The 13,066-nt window shown below is 35.1% G+C and overlaps 1 protein-coding gene across 5 annotated transcripts; it reads right to left on the reverse strand.

Annotated features, from left to right (window-relative positions):
• Window positions 1-776: 776 nt before the first annotated feature.
• Window positions 777-10,758, reverse strand: LOC115960151 (IAA-amino acid hydrolase ILR1-like 6). Of its 5 annotated transcripts, none has more exons than XM_031078898.1 (6): window positions 10,610-10,758; window positions 7,540-7,955; window positions 6,454-6,579; window positions 2,304-2,618; window positions 2,040-2,168; window positions 777-1,265 (listed from the first exon to the last, which is right to left on the reverse strand). In XM_031078898.1, exons 1-6 carry the CDS (start codon window positions 10,647-10,649, stop codon window positions 900-902), a joined length of 1,392 nt encoding a protein of 463 aa, XP_030934758.1. In that variant the 5' UTR covers window positions 10,650-10,758; the 3' UTR covers window positions 777-899. The 5 variants fall into 5 exon arrangements, with proteins under 5 accessions (XP_030934758.1, XP_030934757.1, XP_030934756.1 ...); XM_031078897.1 differs by having other exon boundaries at window positions 10,640-10,664; XM_031078896.1 differs by having other exon boundaries at window positions 10,634-10,664.
• Between the last annotated feature and the right edge of the window lie 2,308 nt (window positions 10,759-13,066).

The following is a 13,066-nucleotide window of genomic DNA, read 5'->3' on the forward strand; positions in this document are numbered from 1 at the left end:
ATTATAAATGAAAATTATTTCACTATTCAGCTTATTTTTGCTACTATTCAAGGACTCTACTACATTTTTTAGTACTATTTATAAGTCTCACGGTACTATTTCAACTAACTTTTAACTTTATCTACAGTACTTTCAGCAATAAATTTTCAGTTTCAGCAAAATAAATGATATCTAAACAAACCCTAAATGGAAGTGTTATTCTGTCCTGTTCAATGTTTTTTCTTATTTCTTAGTTTCTTTGTGAGAATGGAACCGTTGGCAATTTCAACTTATTAAAACTTAAAGAAAAAAGAAACATGCAAAGATTAGTTATGTCCATTGCTCTTGTATCATCTTAAGCATGCAAAGATTAGATACTGAGTTAGGAATTTGGACGACCCTTGTTAGCAGAGGTGGTTTTTGAAGTTGCTAGCTCCTTAGATCTCAAAACCCATATTCATTTTATTGTCAAAAGTTGATTAATTTGGCGACTAAACTCAGTGATAAATTTGCACACTTATAGGTTATGGGAAAGAGATTTGATAATTATATTCTCTTGTTGCCTAGGATTAACCAACATGAATGATCTTCACTTCTCTTTTGCGTCCCAAGTTGATGCTTATAACCGAACAGAATGATGATAAAGGAACTACTATTTTGAGTATTTTCTGTAATAACAACAAACCAGTAGTTACAAATCAAAAAAAAAAAAAAACCAGTAGTTACAATTGCACCGAGAGGCAGAGCATCCTCTACTTGGTTCTTCATAGCATGGAGGAGTTTTTCCTATTACCTACCATCCCTAAACTCCCATTAGACCAAAATTTATAGAGCATGCAAAGGCTTGATGGATTGGACTCTCTGTCACTTGTGCGCCTCTATCTTAAACTTGCAGCATAAAATACATTGATTCGCGCACATCAGTCATGTTCGTCGAGGTATCTTTCTGCAATACTGGCATGAGCTGCAGCTCCTATAGGAAGAACATCTTCATCTATCATGAAAAAAGGTGAGTGTCCTGTGTGTGTAGAACCCAATGTCTCGTTCCTTACCCCTATGTAGAAAAAGCCTGCAGGGACTACTTCAGAGTAAAAGGAAAAATCCTCAGCACCCATCATCGGAGGGACAACCCTGAAATTTGTTGGACCAACCAAATCAATGGCCACCTTCCTCACATGCTCATACATTTTCTCATCATTCACAGTGGGGGGATATATTGTGTTCTGCTTTTCAAAGAAATCAACCATTGCTGAGCATCTGTAAACGCTGGCCTGTTCCACAATTACCTGTTTTTCATGGTGAAGATTGTTGTTAGCTCAATTGATTTGTGAATGAAGAATCACTAAAAAAATAAGGGGACCCACAATAGTCATTTCTGGATTACATTTTGAAATAAATTTCTGCTGGCCCGCCTTGTCAAGGAAACAATTGTTTTCTTTCATTTGCTCGACAAAAGGCAGGTCCCCACAGCTGAGCAATGATGGGTTCTATTCTATAATTCTATTATAAACAGACAAGGTAAAAAAAGTTCCTGTTCTGCCCCGAGAGGGGTGGCCTGGTGGTTGGGATCCGTGAATCAGATTTGTGGTCCCTAATTCGAACCCGGGCGAGTACCTGGGGGGAATTTGGGTATCTCTATTGAGGAGCTCTTGATTACCAGCTCTCTTGAGGTGCTAAGGTAAGATCTGTGATCACCCCTTATCATAATAGTTATGGCTTAATCCAACATTCCTTAGCGGGGGTGCCCCTATGGCCACGTCTAGAAGGATGAGTCACAATGATCGCAATTTGGGTATCTCTATTGAGGAGCTCCTGATTACTAGCTCTCTCAACGTGTTAAGGTAAAATCTGTGTTCACCCCAGACCATAGTAACTATGGCTTAATCCAACATTCCCTAACGAGAGGTGTCCCTATGGTCACGTCCAGGAAGGTGAGTCACAATGATTACCCCCGCCTCCCTTTTTGTTCTTAAAAAAAAAAAAAAAAAAAAAAAAAAAAATCCTGTTCTAATATTTGGTAAAGTTTTGTCATTAATTATAGGACTGGTTCTAAGACAAACCTCTTCTATTCTTCGTAGAAGCTGGTAGAAGCTTATGTTGGAGAAAGCTCTGAAAGTGCCACCAAGCACAACAGCATCCGGGATCATGTCAAGGTTGTTACCTCCATTAAACGATGTTACCGACACAACCTGAGTACAAAGAGAGCCAATTAAAGCAAAGTAAAAGAAATCACACACAGTACAAATAATGAGCGCACGATAATGGATTGTAGGAGATTATTCCAAATTGGTTTAGAATAAAACTTTGTCCTTAAACATACCAACCTGCGAGTCCAATGGATTTGCTTCGCGAGATACAAGACCCTGTAAGCTGATAACCGCGGCTGAGGCTGCTAAAATGGGGTCAACAGAGTGGTGAGGATTCCCTGCCTGACCCCTTTTGCCACTAATTACAGCTCTGAAGAACCCGCAGCCGGCAAGCAAAGGACCAGGTCTTGATCCAATGATACCTGTAGGATGTTCATGGGATACATGAATTGCGAAAATGGCCTCCACATTTTCCAGAGCACCATCCCCTATCATCCTTTTTGCACCATTCCCCGCTTCTTCTGCTGGTTGAAACAGCAGTATTACAGTTCCCTGTGATACCAACCATACATATGTTTTCAGGACTGGCTTGCTAGTAAGCTTAGTAGTTAGTACTGGAAGTGAAAGAAATTGTCACACTTTTGTCTGAACAAATCCTGATTAAACAAAATAAATAAAATTAACTTGTAGATCAGGTTTTGACATGGATGTGTGCTGTTATATGTTTTAATAATAAAGTGTGCATGAATGTTAAATATTAAAAGACTTCATTGTTTAGTCTTCATCTTAATAAACCTCTCTCCTTGTCCTATACCCAACAATATTTTTCTTAACAAAAGAACACCCATTTGGTGGTTTGTGTGGAACATTTTTATATTTCAACCAACTAACTCCATAACAATTTAACTAGTATAATAAGACATTATTGATAGTTTGGGAGGGAATCATATTCTATTGTATGGCTTACAGATTCCAAAGCTTTTAAAAATTCTTTTGCTTAAATAGGGACACCGAAATTGACTCACATGCGTTCATCCATGCAAGACAAAAACTTTGGTTTATATTCTCAGCATCTTGAGCTACAACCATTTTAATATTGTATTTTCAAATTTCAAGTGGCATGTTGAGCGTTGAGCCTCAAATATTTTAACATCTGAGCATGACTTGTTTCATGCATGTCAGACATAAACTTGGCCAAGCCACTGCGCCAATTTCTACTAAAAAATTAGGCCTTTATCTGTCTCCTTTTGCTTCTCTTTCTTCTCTCTAAATTGTAACCATCGTTGCCCAAAAGAAATATAAGGTCAGAATGCACATAAGACTAATCCTATTTTCTTCATCAACCCTACTTCATGCCTTGTTTAAGAGGAAAAATGATATTTTTCCCTTTAAGGGTGTCATCACTCGTCAGTATTATCTATTACCCAATGGCCTTTCCTCACTCCTTCACTTATTTAATAATAATTAAAAATAAAAACCAGTACTGTACTATCCTTTAAAGTTTAACCAACTAGATACCACAAAGAAAAGATATATATATATATATCATCCAAGAGTACATCAAAGATCAAACTCATTGCTTTTCATTAGTCAACGCCCAACAAAGTAAAGAATATATTCACCAACCAGGAAGGTACAGCATAAGGAAAAAATGAAAATAATTTTAGACTTTAGTATCCTAAGATACATCAGACTCCTTGCTTTTCATCAGTCAACTCCCAAGAAAGTAAAGAATATATTCACTTACCAGCATGTAAATAAGCAAGTAAGAATAACTGTTGCAACAAATTAAAAGTGCTACAACAAGCCTACATAATAATGCATTAAACAGTTGAAAGAATAATATATTCTGCTTAAAGACCAAGCTTTCGAGAGACTGTCATTCATGATTCTATACTTAATTTTGGTTCCCCATTTATTTTTATTTTTTTTAAAGGGTAGTGGCAGTGAACATACGTGAAAGAATTTATTATTAAAATCATTTATATTTTACTCTGGAATATTCCAAAATTATATGTCTTACACATGCGATATTTATCATGGCTTTTATATACATACATATACATTTATATATATATATATATATAATATAATTTTATCGTGGGTATTTGATTGTGAAGAACACTCAAAATAGTCTAAGAGCAAGGGACAAATGCAACACCGACAATTATTAAAAATGAAAAAGGTAAAAAGGCAAAAGAATGACAGAAAATAGCCCATTATTTCATGAGTCAAAACGAACATGGCAACCCTATTAATGTGTCAAATTTTAACCATAGATGTCAAGAATAAATACAACTTGTTAGGTCACACCAAATCAATAAAGGATCTCAAAGCTAATCCCTGCTTTTTTTGGTAAATCAATTTTGTCCATACAATGTGACTCCCTTTTTAGCCGTGCTTTGGACTGTAGAAAACTAAACACACTATAGGGGAGAAAAAGCAAGGACAAAAGTTCATGCGACATATAATGATATCTATCATCTATGGATTGCAATGAGTGGGTGTGATTTTCTCTAATAGAAAGTTAATTGTGGGTTTCAATTAGCTTAACATGTAAATTTGTTTGTTGTTGAATAAAAGATCTTGAGTTCGATCCCTGCTTACACTAACAATTGATTGATGTCTTGGCCCTAATGGTAAAGCGCAATCATTATAAAGCCAACGCCATAAGTTAAAATTCTATCATACCTAAAAAGAATTAACTAGATTTAATTCTTGGAAAAGTATTTGTTAAATCATGCCATCCTTTCTACTCCTTTTATTCAAAAGGAACTTATTCAGATACATTCCCTAAATTAAACCTTAACCTGTGTGAAAAATTAAAGCATAATACTTCGGATACCATTATACGCATGCTGATCATGGGGGGTTCTACAAAATAAGATTTTTAGATAAATATTATCTTATTTTATTTTGACATTAGGGTACTTTGGTTTTTACACTTTTGGTTTGAACAATTACTTCCTAGACATAAGGTTGGTGAGAAATTAACCCTCTATTAATATTTTCTACTAAAGTTGAACAGATTTAATTATTTGCTGTACATATGGTTTCTATCACGTTTTTTTTTTTTTTTTTTTGAGAAGATGGTTTCTATCACCTCATCAATAATTTTCAAATATTATTGTTATCACATGCATATCAAATAATTATGCCAAGAGGTTTATAATTATATATATATATATATATTTTTTATGCATGATAGAATTTCTACTTTAGTCTAATCTAAGTGCATATGTGTGTAAAACTCTCCTAGAGACTTAAATCCCACGCTCTTGACTCCTCACACTCCACAAGCATTTATACTTGTGGAGTGACCACCACACCAAGAGTGTGCGGTGGTTATTCAAATCTAAAGTTTATTAACCAAATTAACACATTTTAAAGTCTCATAATGATATATATAAAAGTGCTATGAAAAGTTGAATATTGGGCACAAAGGTGGAAATGGAAAAGACATGACAGTGGCAAAAATGTGAATCATATGATTTGTTACAGCATTGAAGAAAAACACGGTACCAAACAGTAACTGAAGTGAAGACAGGTTATGCCACAAATGTCCAAACCTAGCAAACTAAGGTCATGTATAGCTCGCTATGCACGGGCCTATAAAACTTTTCGTGGATCCAATGTTGTCCACACAAATTTAAAGGATAGTGCAGTGAACCAAATGAACTTGCAAAAAAAAATGAATATCACTAAAGATACAACCCCCTTTTTTTTTTTTTTTTTTTGGGGATACAACCCCTTTTTTCAATGCATTGAGATGTTAGATTATAAATTTATAATTGGTATAATATCATTTTCATATTAGTACATTACTCCTAATATTTTTACATCACAACCTAACAACTCAGCAATGAAAAAGTCATGAATTTATTGCATGTATATCTGCCTTTTAAGGGGAAAAAAATGGTCCTCACAATTTTTACCACGCAGTTTACCCTTAAGAAGAGAAAAGAGCATCTAGGGGAGACTTGGATAGGTTTTTCAGAAGCAATTAATTACCTAACATGCAAATATTCAAAAAGCTATTCAAACATTTATGATTTTAAAAAGCATACAGCTACTTAGAAAAATTAGTGTGTATAATCATTTAATTAAGGCGTAATCTAATGGGAAAAATAGTTGAAACTTCAAATCAAAGGAATCCTTCTTCAAAGGTCCTTGACTTATTTGAATTAATCTAAAATGAAAAAGAAAAAAGTAAGACCTATTTTATGAGATAGAGTTTTAATTTATGATATCCGTATTTAACGATTGATCTTTACCATTTGATCAAGACAATAATTAGTTTTTGGTACGAGTGGAAATCGAACTTAGATCTCACTGGAACTAAAAAAAAAAAAAAAACCTTATTTGAAATAACGAAGTGAAGCCAAACCTTTAAAAGATGTTCGCGACTCTTTAAGATCTTGGCAGCACCAATAAGCATAGCAACATGTGCGTCGTGTCCACAAGCGTGCATTTTGCCGGCAACTTTGCTTTTGTGTTCCCATTCAACAGCTTCCTGCAACAAATAATTAGCCATAATGTTAGCCAAATATTTTTTTCCATACTAACCAAATTTTGGTGCAACTTGAAAGCTAGTATAATAATTACCCCCAAACACAAAGTACAGAAAGAGAGAGAAGTAGAGAACCGCCAAAGACAAGTACAAAGGGTATACATTATTTGGGGGGGGGGCTTAATGCTAGAAAATCCAACAAGATTCAAATGAAGCCATTGAGTGTGATACAAAAATTATCAAAGCCGCTATTTTAGTTCGTACAACTTTTACTTTGGGATCTGAACTTGTCCCATAATCCATCACATGGAATAATAATGTATTTCTATCCATTTTATTTATGTTTGTTAGTACAATCCTACATAAAAAAATAAGTCAAACATGTGTCAGATAAATGAAATCTCAACATCCATAAAAAAGAATCGGAAAACCTATCTGAGATATAATATCTTAACTTTCCACGTCACTATCAGAAAAGGATAATAATGTTCAGATAAATCTGATGATACCAATTTCGTTACCTAAGATTTTACACCAACCAAATCATTTTTGTGTTATGGAAGGATCAGATGAGATGAATGTACGAAAGTGTGTGATTTTTTATTTATAAATAATAGATGATTATAGAGACTCATAACCATTTTCACATACTATCACATTGATAGTTTGACACTAAAGATTAAAGGTGTATAACAAACCCAACTAAATCAAATTAAAATAATTTTGAAAAAACCAAGTAGGAAAAAAAAAAAAAAAAACATAATTTCCTAAAATATAAAACCCAAATGAAAAACCAAAAAATGTAGCCAAAAAAAAAAAAAAATGAAAAACCAAAAAATTTATATAAAAGAAAAGAAAAAAGTCCTTCAAAAGTTGTAAATTGCAATGATCTTTTAGATTAGAAAAGTGGGTGAAAAAAACCTGAGAAAACCCAATAGTCCCTATTGAAAAAGTAAAAGGAACCTGAATAGGAAGTGCATCCATGTCAGCTCTGATGGCCACAAATGGAGGAGAACCAGTGCCGATCCAAGCTCGAATACCAGTTTTAGCCAAAGGGTATTTGTAAGTGATATCCATGCGGTCCAACTCGTCTCGAATCAACTTGCTGGTCTCGACTTCTTCGAAAGCCAGCTCAGGGTTCGAGTGAATCGTCCTCCTCAAACTTTTCAACCACTCCACCGTCTCCGGCCGCCGTGCCAGTCCCAACACCGCCTCTTTTGTCCACACCTCACCCTCCTCAGTTGATGGTATTAAAGGAGACCCAGTAGTGCTCTTGTTTTTGCGGCTCGAAGATGAAGGCCTCAAACTCAGACCAGTAGTACAACTACTACAGCTTGGATCGAAAAACGACCTGTCGTTTTCCGTTGTAGTTATTGGTTCTGCGAAAGGGATTATGGAATTAAAGGTGAACATAACAACAACGATTGAGAACATCATCAAAAGAAGTTTGTGAAAATTCATTTTTTTCACATAGAAGAGAAAACAAGAACAAGAACAACAAAGAGAGCTTTGAAGAAGAAGAAGAAAATGGTGAGAGAGAATTTGAGCACGTGGAGATAAAGAGGTAAAGGATAGGGGAAAGGGTAATAGAGCACGTGGGAGAATATGTAATGAAGGGTAGTGGTAGCGTGGTACTAATTTAAAATACTATATTAATGAAAGAGGTTATGTATGTTTTGTTTGTTTGTATGTATGTTTATAGTTGATTGATTAAGGCGTCGAATCGCAGCTCATGGGTCCCACCCATTTTTTTGTGGACCTCTTTTCAATGAAACGTATAGACTTTTCTTCCTTTTTTTTTGGCCACACTCCCCTGCTTCGATGATAATGATGAATTGATGATGATATTTTTATTCAATTTCTTTTCATTTTTTCATTTTTTACTTAGGAGATTGGAGAATAATATTAAAAAATGTCACCTCATGAATTTTTTATATAAGATGATGAAAATGTAAAATCGCGTCATATCAGTAACATAAAATAATATCTCTCTATTAGAAAAAAAAAAAAAAAATCTCTCTCTAATTTTAAACAATTTAGATATATTTTTTTAAATGGGTAATTTTGAATATATTATAATAAAGTAAAACTTATTTATGGTTCTTTAGGTGCAGTAAAGTTCTAAATTGAATTCTAAATATATTTAATATGATACCATTTTTTTTGGTTAATTTGAGATTATATTAATTCAAAGCAGTAAAGTTTGGACAGAGCCTCTCGAAGCACTTTGCATCTAGTTCAACTTCTATAGTTTGAAAATTCTTTACAATGCAGAGCTTCAAACCATCTCTCAAGGCCTACAATTCAGCCTCCGTACTGGTTGCTATACCTATAGATCTGGTGTGGGTGCAACCGGGGGGGTGGGGGGGTGGGGGGGAGAGGAGTACGCCTCACCCGAGTGGACCAAGGCAGAGAAAAGAAATGGAGTCGTCACCTAGATTAGGTTTAAGAACCTTATATATAGCACACTTCATGGAAGAACTGATCTTACTATCAGAGTACGGGTTCAGAATCTAGGTATGGCTTAGGAAGGTTTTAGGCACCCAAGACCGCTCGACCCGTGGGTCGACTTCCACTTATTGTGTCTTACATCTTAATCTTGTTAAAGGCATATTAAACATTGTCATTTTAGACTCTCTCTCTCACACACACACTAACATACATCTATCATGGCAACTCATATCAAACCTAGCATACATCTATCACATATAGCATCCATTACATCCAAGGCAGAAACATGTATATATCAAATCAAGGCAGAAATATAAGCATGGTAAGATCAAAACATGTTCACATATTCATAGCAAATCTAGATTGCACATTTAATATACATCATATACATCATATCCATAACCAGATGCATGTTTTCATGTGAATGCATGACTTTTCTCACTCCATCACAGCACCTATGCATCAATGCATGGTCATATGAAGGCGTGTTCATGGCAAAACAAAGGAAAACATTAAAGGAACCCTAATCTAGCATGTGAAGAACAATCAAACAAACAAACAGAGAAACAGAGACTTACAAGCATAAAGAGGAACAAGGCAAAGACATATTATATAAGAGAAATAAAGAAATAAAAGCAAAAAGGGTCAAATTAGGATTTCTGGGCCAGTATGCGTGCGCATACATAAAGCATGTGTGCGCATTCATAAAGCATGCGTGCGCATTCATAAAACATGCGTGCGCAACTCAACTGAATCCGTACACATGCAAAAAGCATGCAAACGGATACACGCCTCAAAACCCTAACACAAAAAAGCAAGAACGCAGCAACTCAGAAATGAAAAACTAACAACTTAACATGCTTTACATCAAAAGATAAAGAAAACCTAAACTAAGCAAACATATTATAGCACAAAAATAAGCGGCAAAAATAGAAATAAAGATCAAAACAAAGAAAAATAAAAGAAAAGAGGTAAGAAACTTTATACTTCAAAACAAAAGCTTGTTAGCTTGATTTTGACCGTTCCCCTCAGTCAAATCTATTCACAATCAAATACAAAAGTGATTAATAATTTTAAAACTCCAAGATCAAGGCCAGAAAATGCCCCAATCAAAAAAATTTTGACTTGAAAATGTTTTGTAAAAAACTCCCTCTTTGATTCACTATTTCTAGTGAATCTTGTGTTTTCCCTTAGGATTTTTTATGTGTTTTGAAAAGCTACTATGTATGGCTTTATATAGTGAGAAAACAGGTTTGAAATGACTCCCAGACAATGTGAGATTCGTTCCAAAATCCATTTTTAATGTAGAAAAACTTGTCTTTCATAGTTTTTGGAATCCTAACATGCGTATGTATGCCCTAGGGTTTCCTTAGCCTTTATTTTTAAAAAATAACTTATTTTATTCATAAAAAGAGTTATACTTTTCATAAAACAAATTTTTTTTTTTTTTAAGTCAATTTCAATATGATTGGGTCCTAAACCAACCTTAGGCTTTAGAATTTCAACATCATTGTGGAATGGGAGCCCAAGTTGTAAGGGATACAAAATGCAGTGTCTACATCTAGAAAAATTTAGCACTCACTACCATTATGATCTCGAATGATACCTCCACCTCCTACCATGACCAGATTCCATAAAGTTGATCCATCCGTATTCAGTTTGTACGAATTTAGCTCTGGTTTTTTCCACCTCACATTAACCTGACTTCGAGTAGCAACCTGCTTGACACGCCCTGCACAATGATAAAAATTTAGAGATAGATTCCTCACTTTTCCGTCCAACTTGTAGTTTGGTTCCTCTTTTTTGAAAAATATCTTGTTTCGATGAAGCCATAGACTCCAAATACCAAATGCAAAGGAGTGGTTCCATGGTAGTTTCAGATCAGAGGTCACTGCTAAACACAAATTCTTCTTCAACTAGTTGGATAAATCAGAGTTTAAAAAAATTACCATCACAGCAAGTGTAACCTGAATTTAGTCAGAAAACTTTAGCAAAATTATAATCACGCAGCACGTGGATAATGGTTTCACTCTCTCTACTACAAAGTTCACAAATGTTTTCTTCAATAATACCTCTAGTCATAAGCAGATCCTTGATAGGGAAGCTATGTAAGTAACATTTTCACACAAACACCTGAATTTTTGGGATAGTATCAAGTTTCCATATCCATTGCCTAGAGAAATTGTTAGGAGACTAGTCCACCATTAAAAAGTTTATAGGCTGATTTTCCTTTAAAATTGCCTGATGGAGAATAAGTCCAAGTCAAAGCATCAATACACATAGGAGATAAAGGCATTGGGATTACCTTTATTTTTAAAAAGATGCCAGGAGGGAGAACAAAAGAGATGCAATTAGTGTTCCATGATGCCTCATGGGTGACATCACTAACCATGAAAGAGTCTTCATTACGATTGAGAGGACCATAAATTAGAGATCTTAATGCCCTATCAGATAGCCACTTATCATGCCACAAATTAAGAGTACTACCAATGCCTACTTTCCATTTGGAACCTTGTAGGAAAATGTCATAACCCCTTCTTCATTCCTGCCTATGTTCTTGAACAGTTCTTTTTAGGATTTTATACTTAATACTCAACACTTTGGCCCACGGTTGTTCTCTCTCTGTATGTAACCTCCAATTTAATTTTGCTAGCAAGGCCAACTTTTTTGGTTTAGTAGTAGATATTCCCAATCCTCCCCCTCTCTTTAGTCTCATAACTTTTTCCCAACTGACTGTGTGTAGCTTTCTCTTCTCTGCAATTGTACCCCATATAACGTTCCTACTGATCTTATCTATTATGTCCAGAGTCTTCCCAGGAAGCATGGTTCCTTGCATAACATTAGGGGTGGCAAAGTAAGCTCAAACTCATTTGCACGTCCAAACCCATTTGCCTGCCCAAACTCACCCATTCTAATTGAACCCAAATCCACCCAATTATTAGTTGGGTTAAATGGGCATCAACGCAATTAGACCCAGTGATTATTGGGTTTTAACTAAAAACCCATTGAGACCCATTTAACCCAAAAACAGTAAACCTAAATTCAACCCATCCCTTCCCATTAAAAAAAAAAAAAAAAAACTTTAAGTGTTTCAGGGTTTTCATTTTCCATCGTTGTTGTTGCCGGCAACAGTCACCACTTGAGGGAAGAGGAGAAGGGAAAGTGGTGGTTGTTGGAGGAGCGATGGTAATGGACTTTCCCTTGGATGACAGTGGTGCGACGTCGTTTTCATCCTCCTCTTCTTCGCCCAAATTGCCTTGTAGGCTTCGCCGGAGACTCTCCGAGTCTAAGTCCCCGCAGAACTGTATTGTTGAAGATATCGAAGCCAAGCTCCGCCATGCCGATCTTCGCTGCTGGGTCTTTCTTTCTCTCTCTCTCTCTCTCTCTCTCTCTCTCTCTCTCTCTCTCTCTCTCTCTCTTTGGTGTGGTTCTTGAATATGAAGACTCTCTCTCGACTTTACTCTTCTCAGCTGTTGTTGTTGATTCTTTTTTTGGAAAAATTTTTAATTTGTTTGATTAATTACTATTATCACTAACAAAAAGGTTCGTGTTTGTTTACTGAGAAAATTAATGGAAAAAGAATGAGAATTTTGAAGCTTTCTTTTTTGGTCTGGTTCTTGAAATTGAAGACTTAACTCTACTGTTCTTCTTTTTTTTTTTTTTTTCGTTAATTAAATATAATTATCATAATGTTACGTTAATTAATTAAAAAAAAGTCTATTTGTTTGTTTTCTCAGCAATTTGAATTTTGAGCATTTTTTTGTTGTTAAATTGATGATTATTTTGAGATTTTGTTTTTGTACTTGTAGTTGTGAATTTCATATTGTATAATTTTGAAAATTGGGTAATTGTGTGAGTTGGGGTTTACCCATAATAATTGGGTTGGGTTGGATTTGGGTTAGAAGCAATTAGTTAAATGGGTTTTAATGGGTAAATGGATTTTATATACCCAACCCAATTATGTCCACCCTAAACCCACCCATTTGACACCCCTACATAACATATGCAGGTATTGCAGAAAGAACCGACTGAGTCAGTC

The sequence above is a fragment of the Quercus lobata genome, chromosome 9 (genome assembly GCF_001633185.2).
Source record: "Quercus lobata isolate SW786 chromosome 9, ValleyOak3.0 Primary Assembly, whole genome shotgun sequence".
In the NCBI taxonomy this organism is placed as follows: Eukaryota; Viridiplantae; Streptophyta; class Magnoliopsida; order Fagales; family Fagaceae; genus Quercus; species Quercus lobata.

Excerpts from the sequence above, each read along its gene's own strand:
- LOC115960151 (XM_031078894.1), bottom strand. The coding sequence starts at position 8,037 with ATGAATTTTCACAAACTTCTTTTGATGATGTTCTCAATCGTTGTTGTT. Across the intron at positions 2,619-6,453 it reads GTCGCGAACATCTTTTAAAG|GGAACTGTAATACTGCTGTT; the intron begins GTTTGGCTTCAC and ends TTGGTATCACAG. Across the intron at positions 1,266-2,039 it reads TTCTACGAAGAATAGAAGAG|GTAATTGTGGAACAGGCCAG; the intron begins GTTTGTCTTAGA and ends CATGAAAAACAG.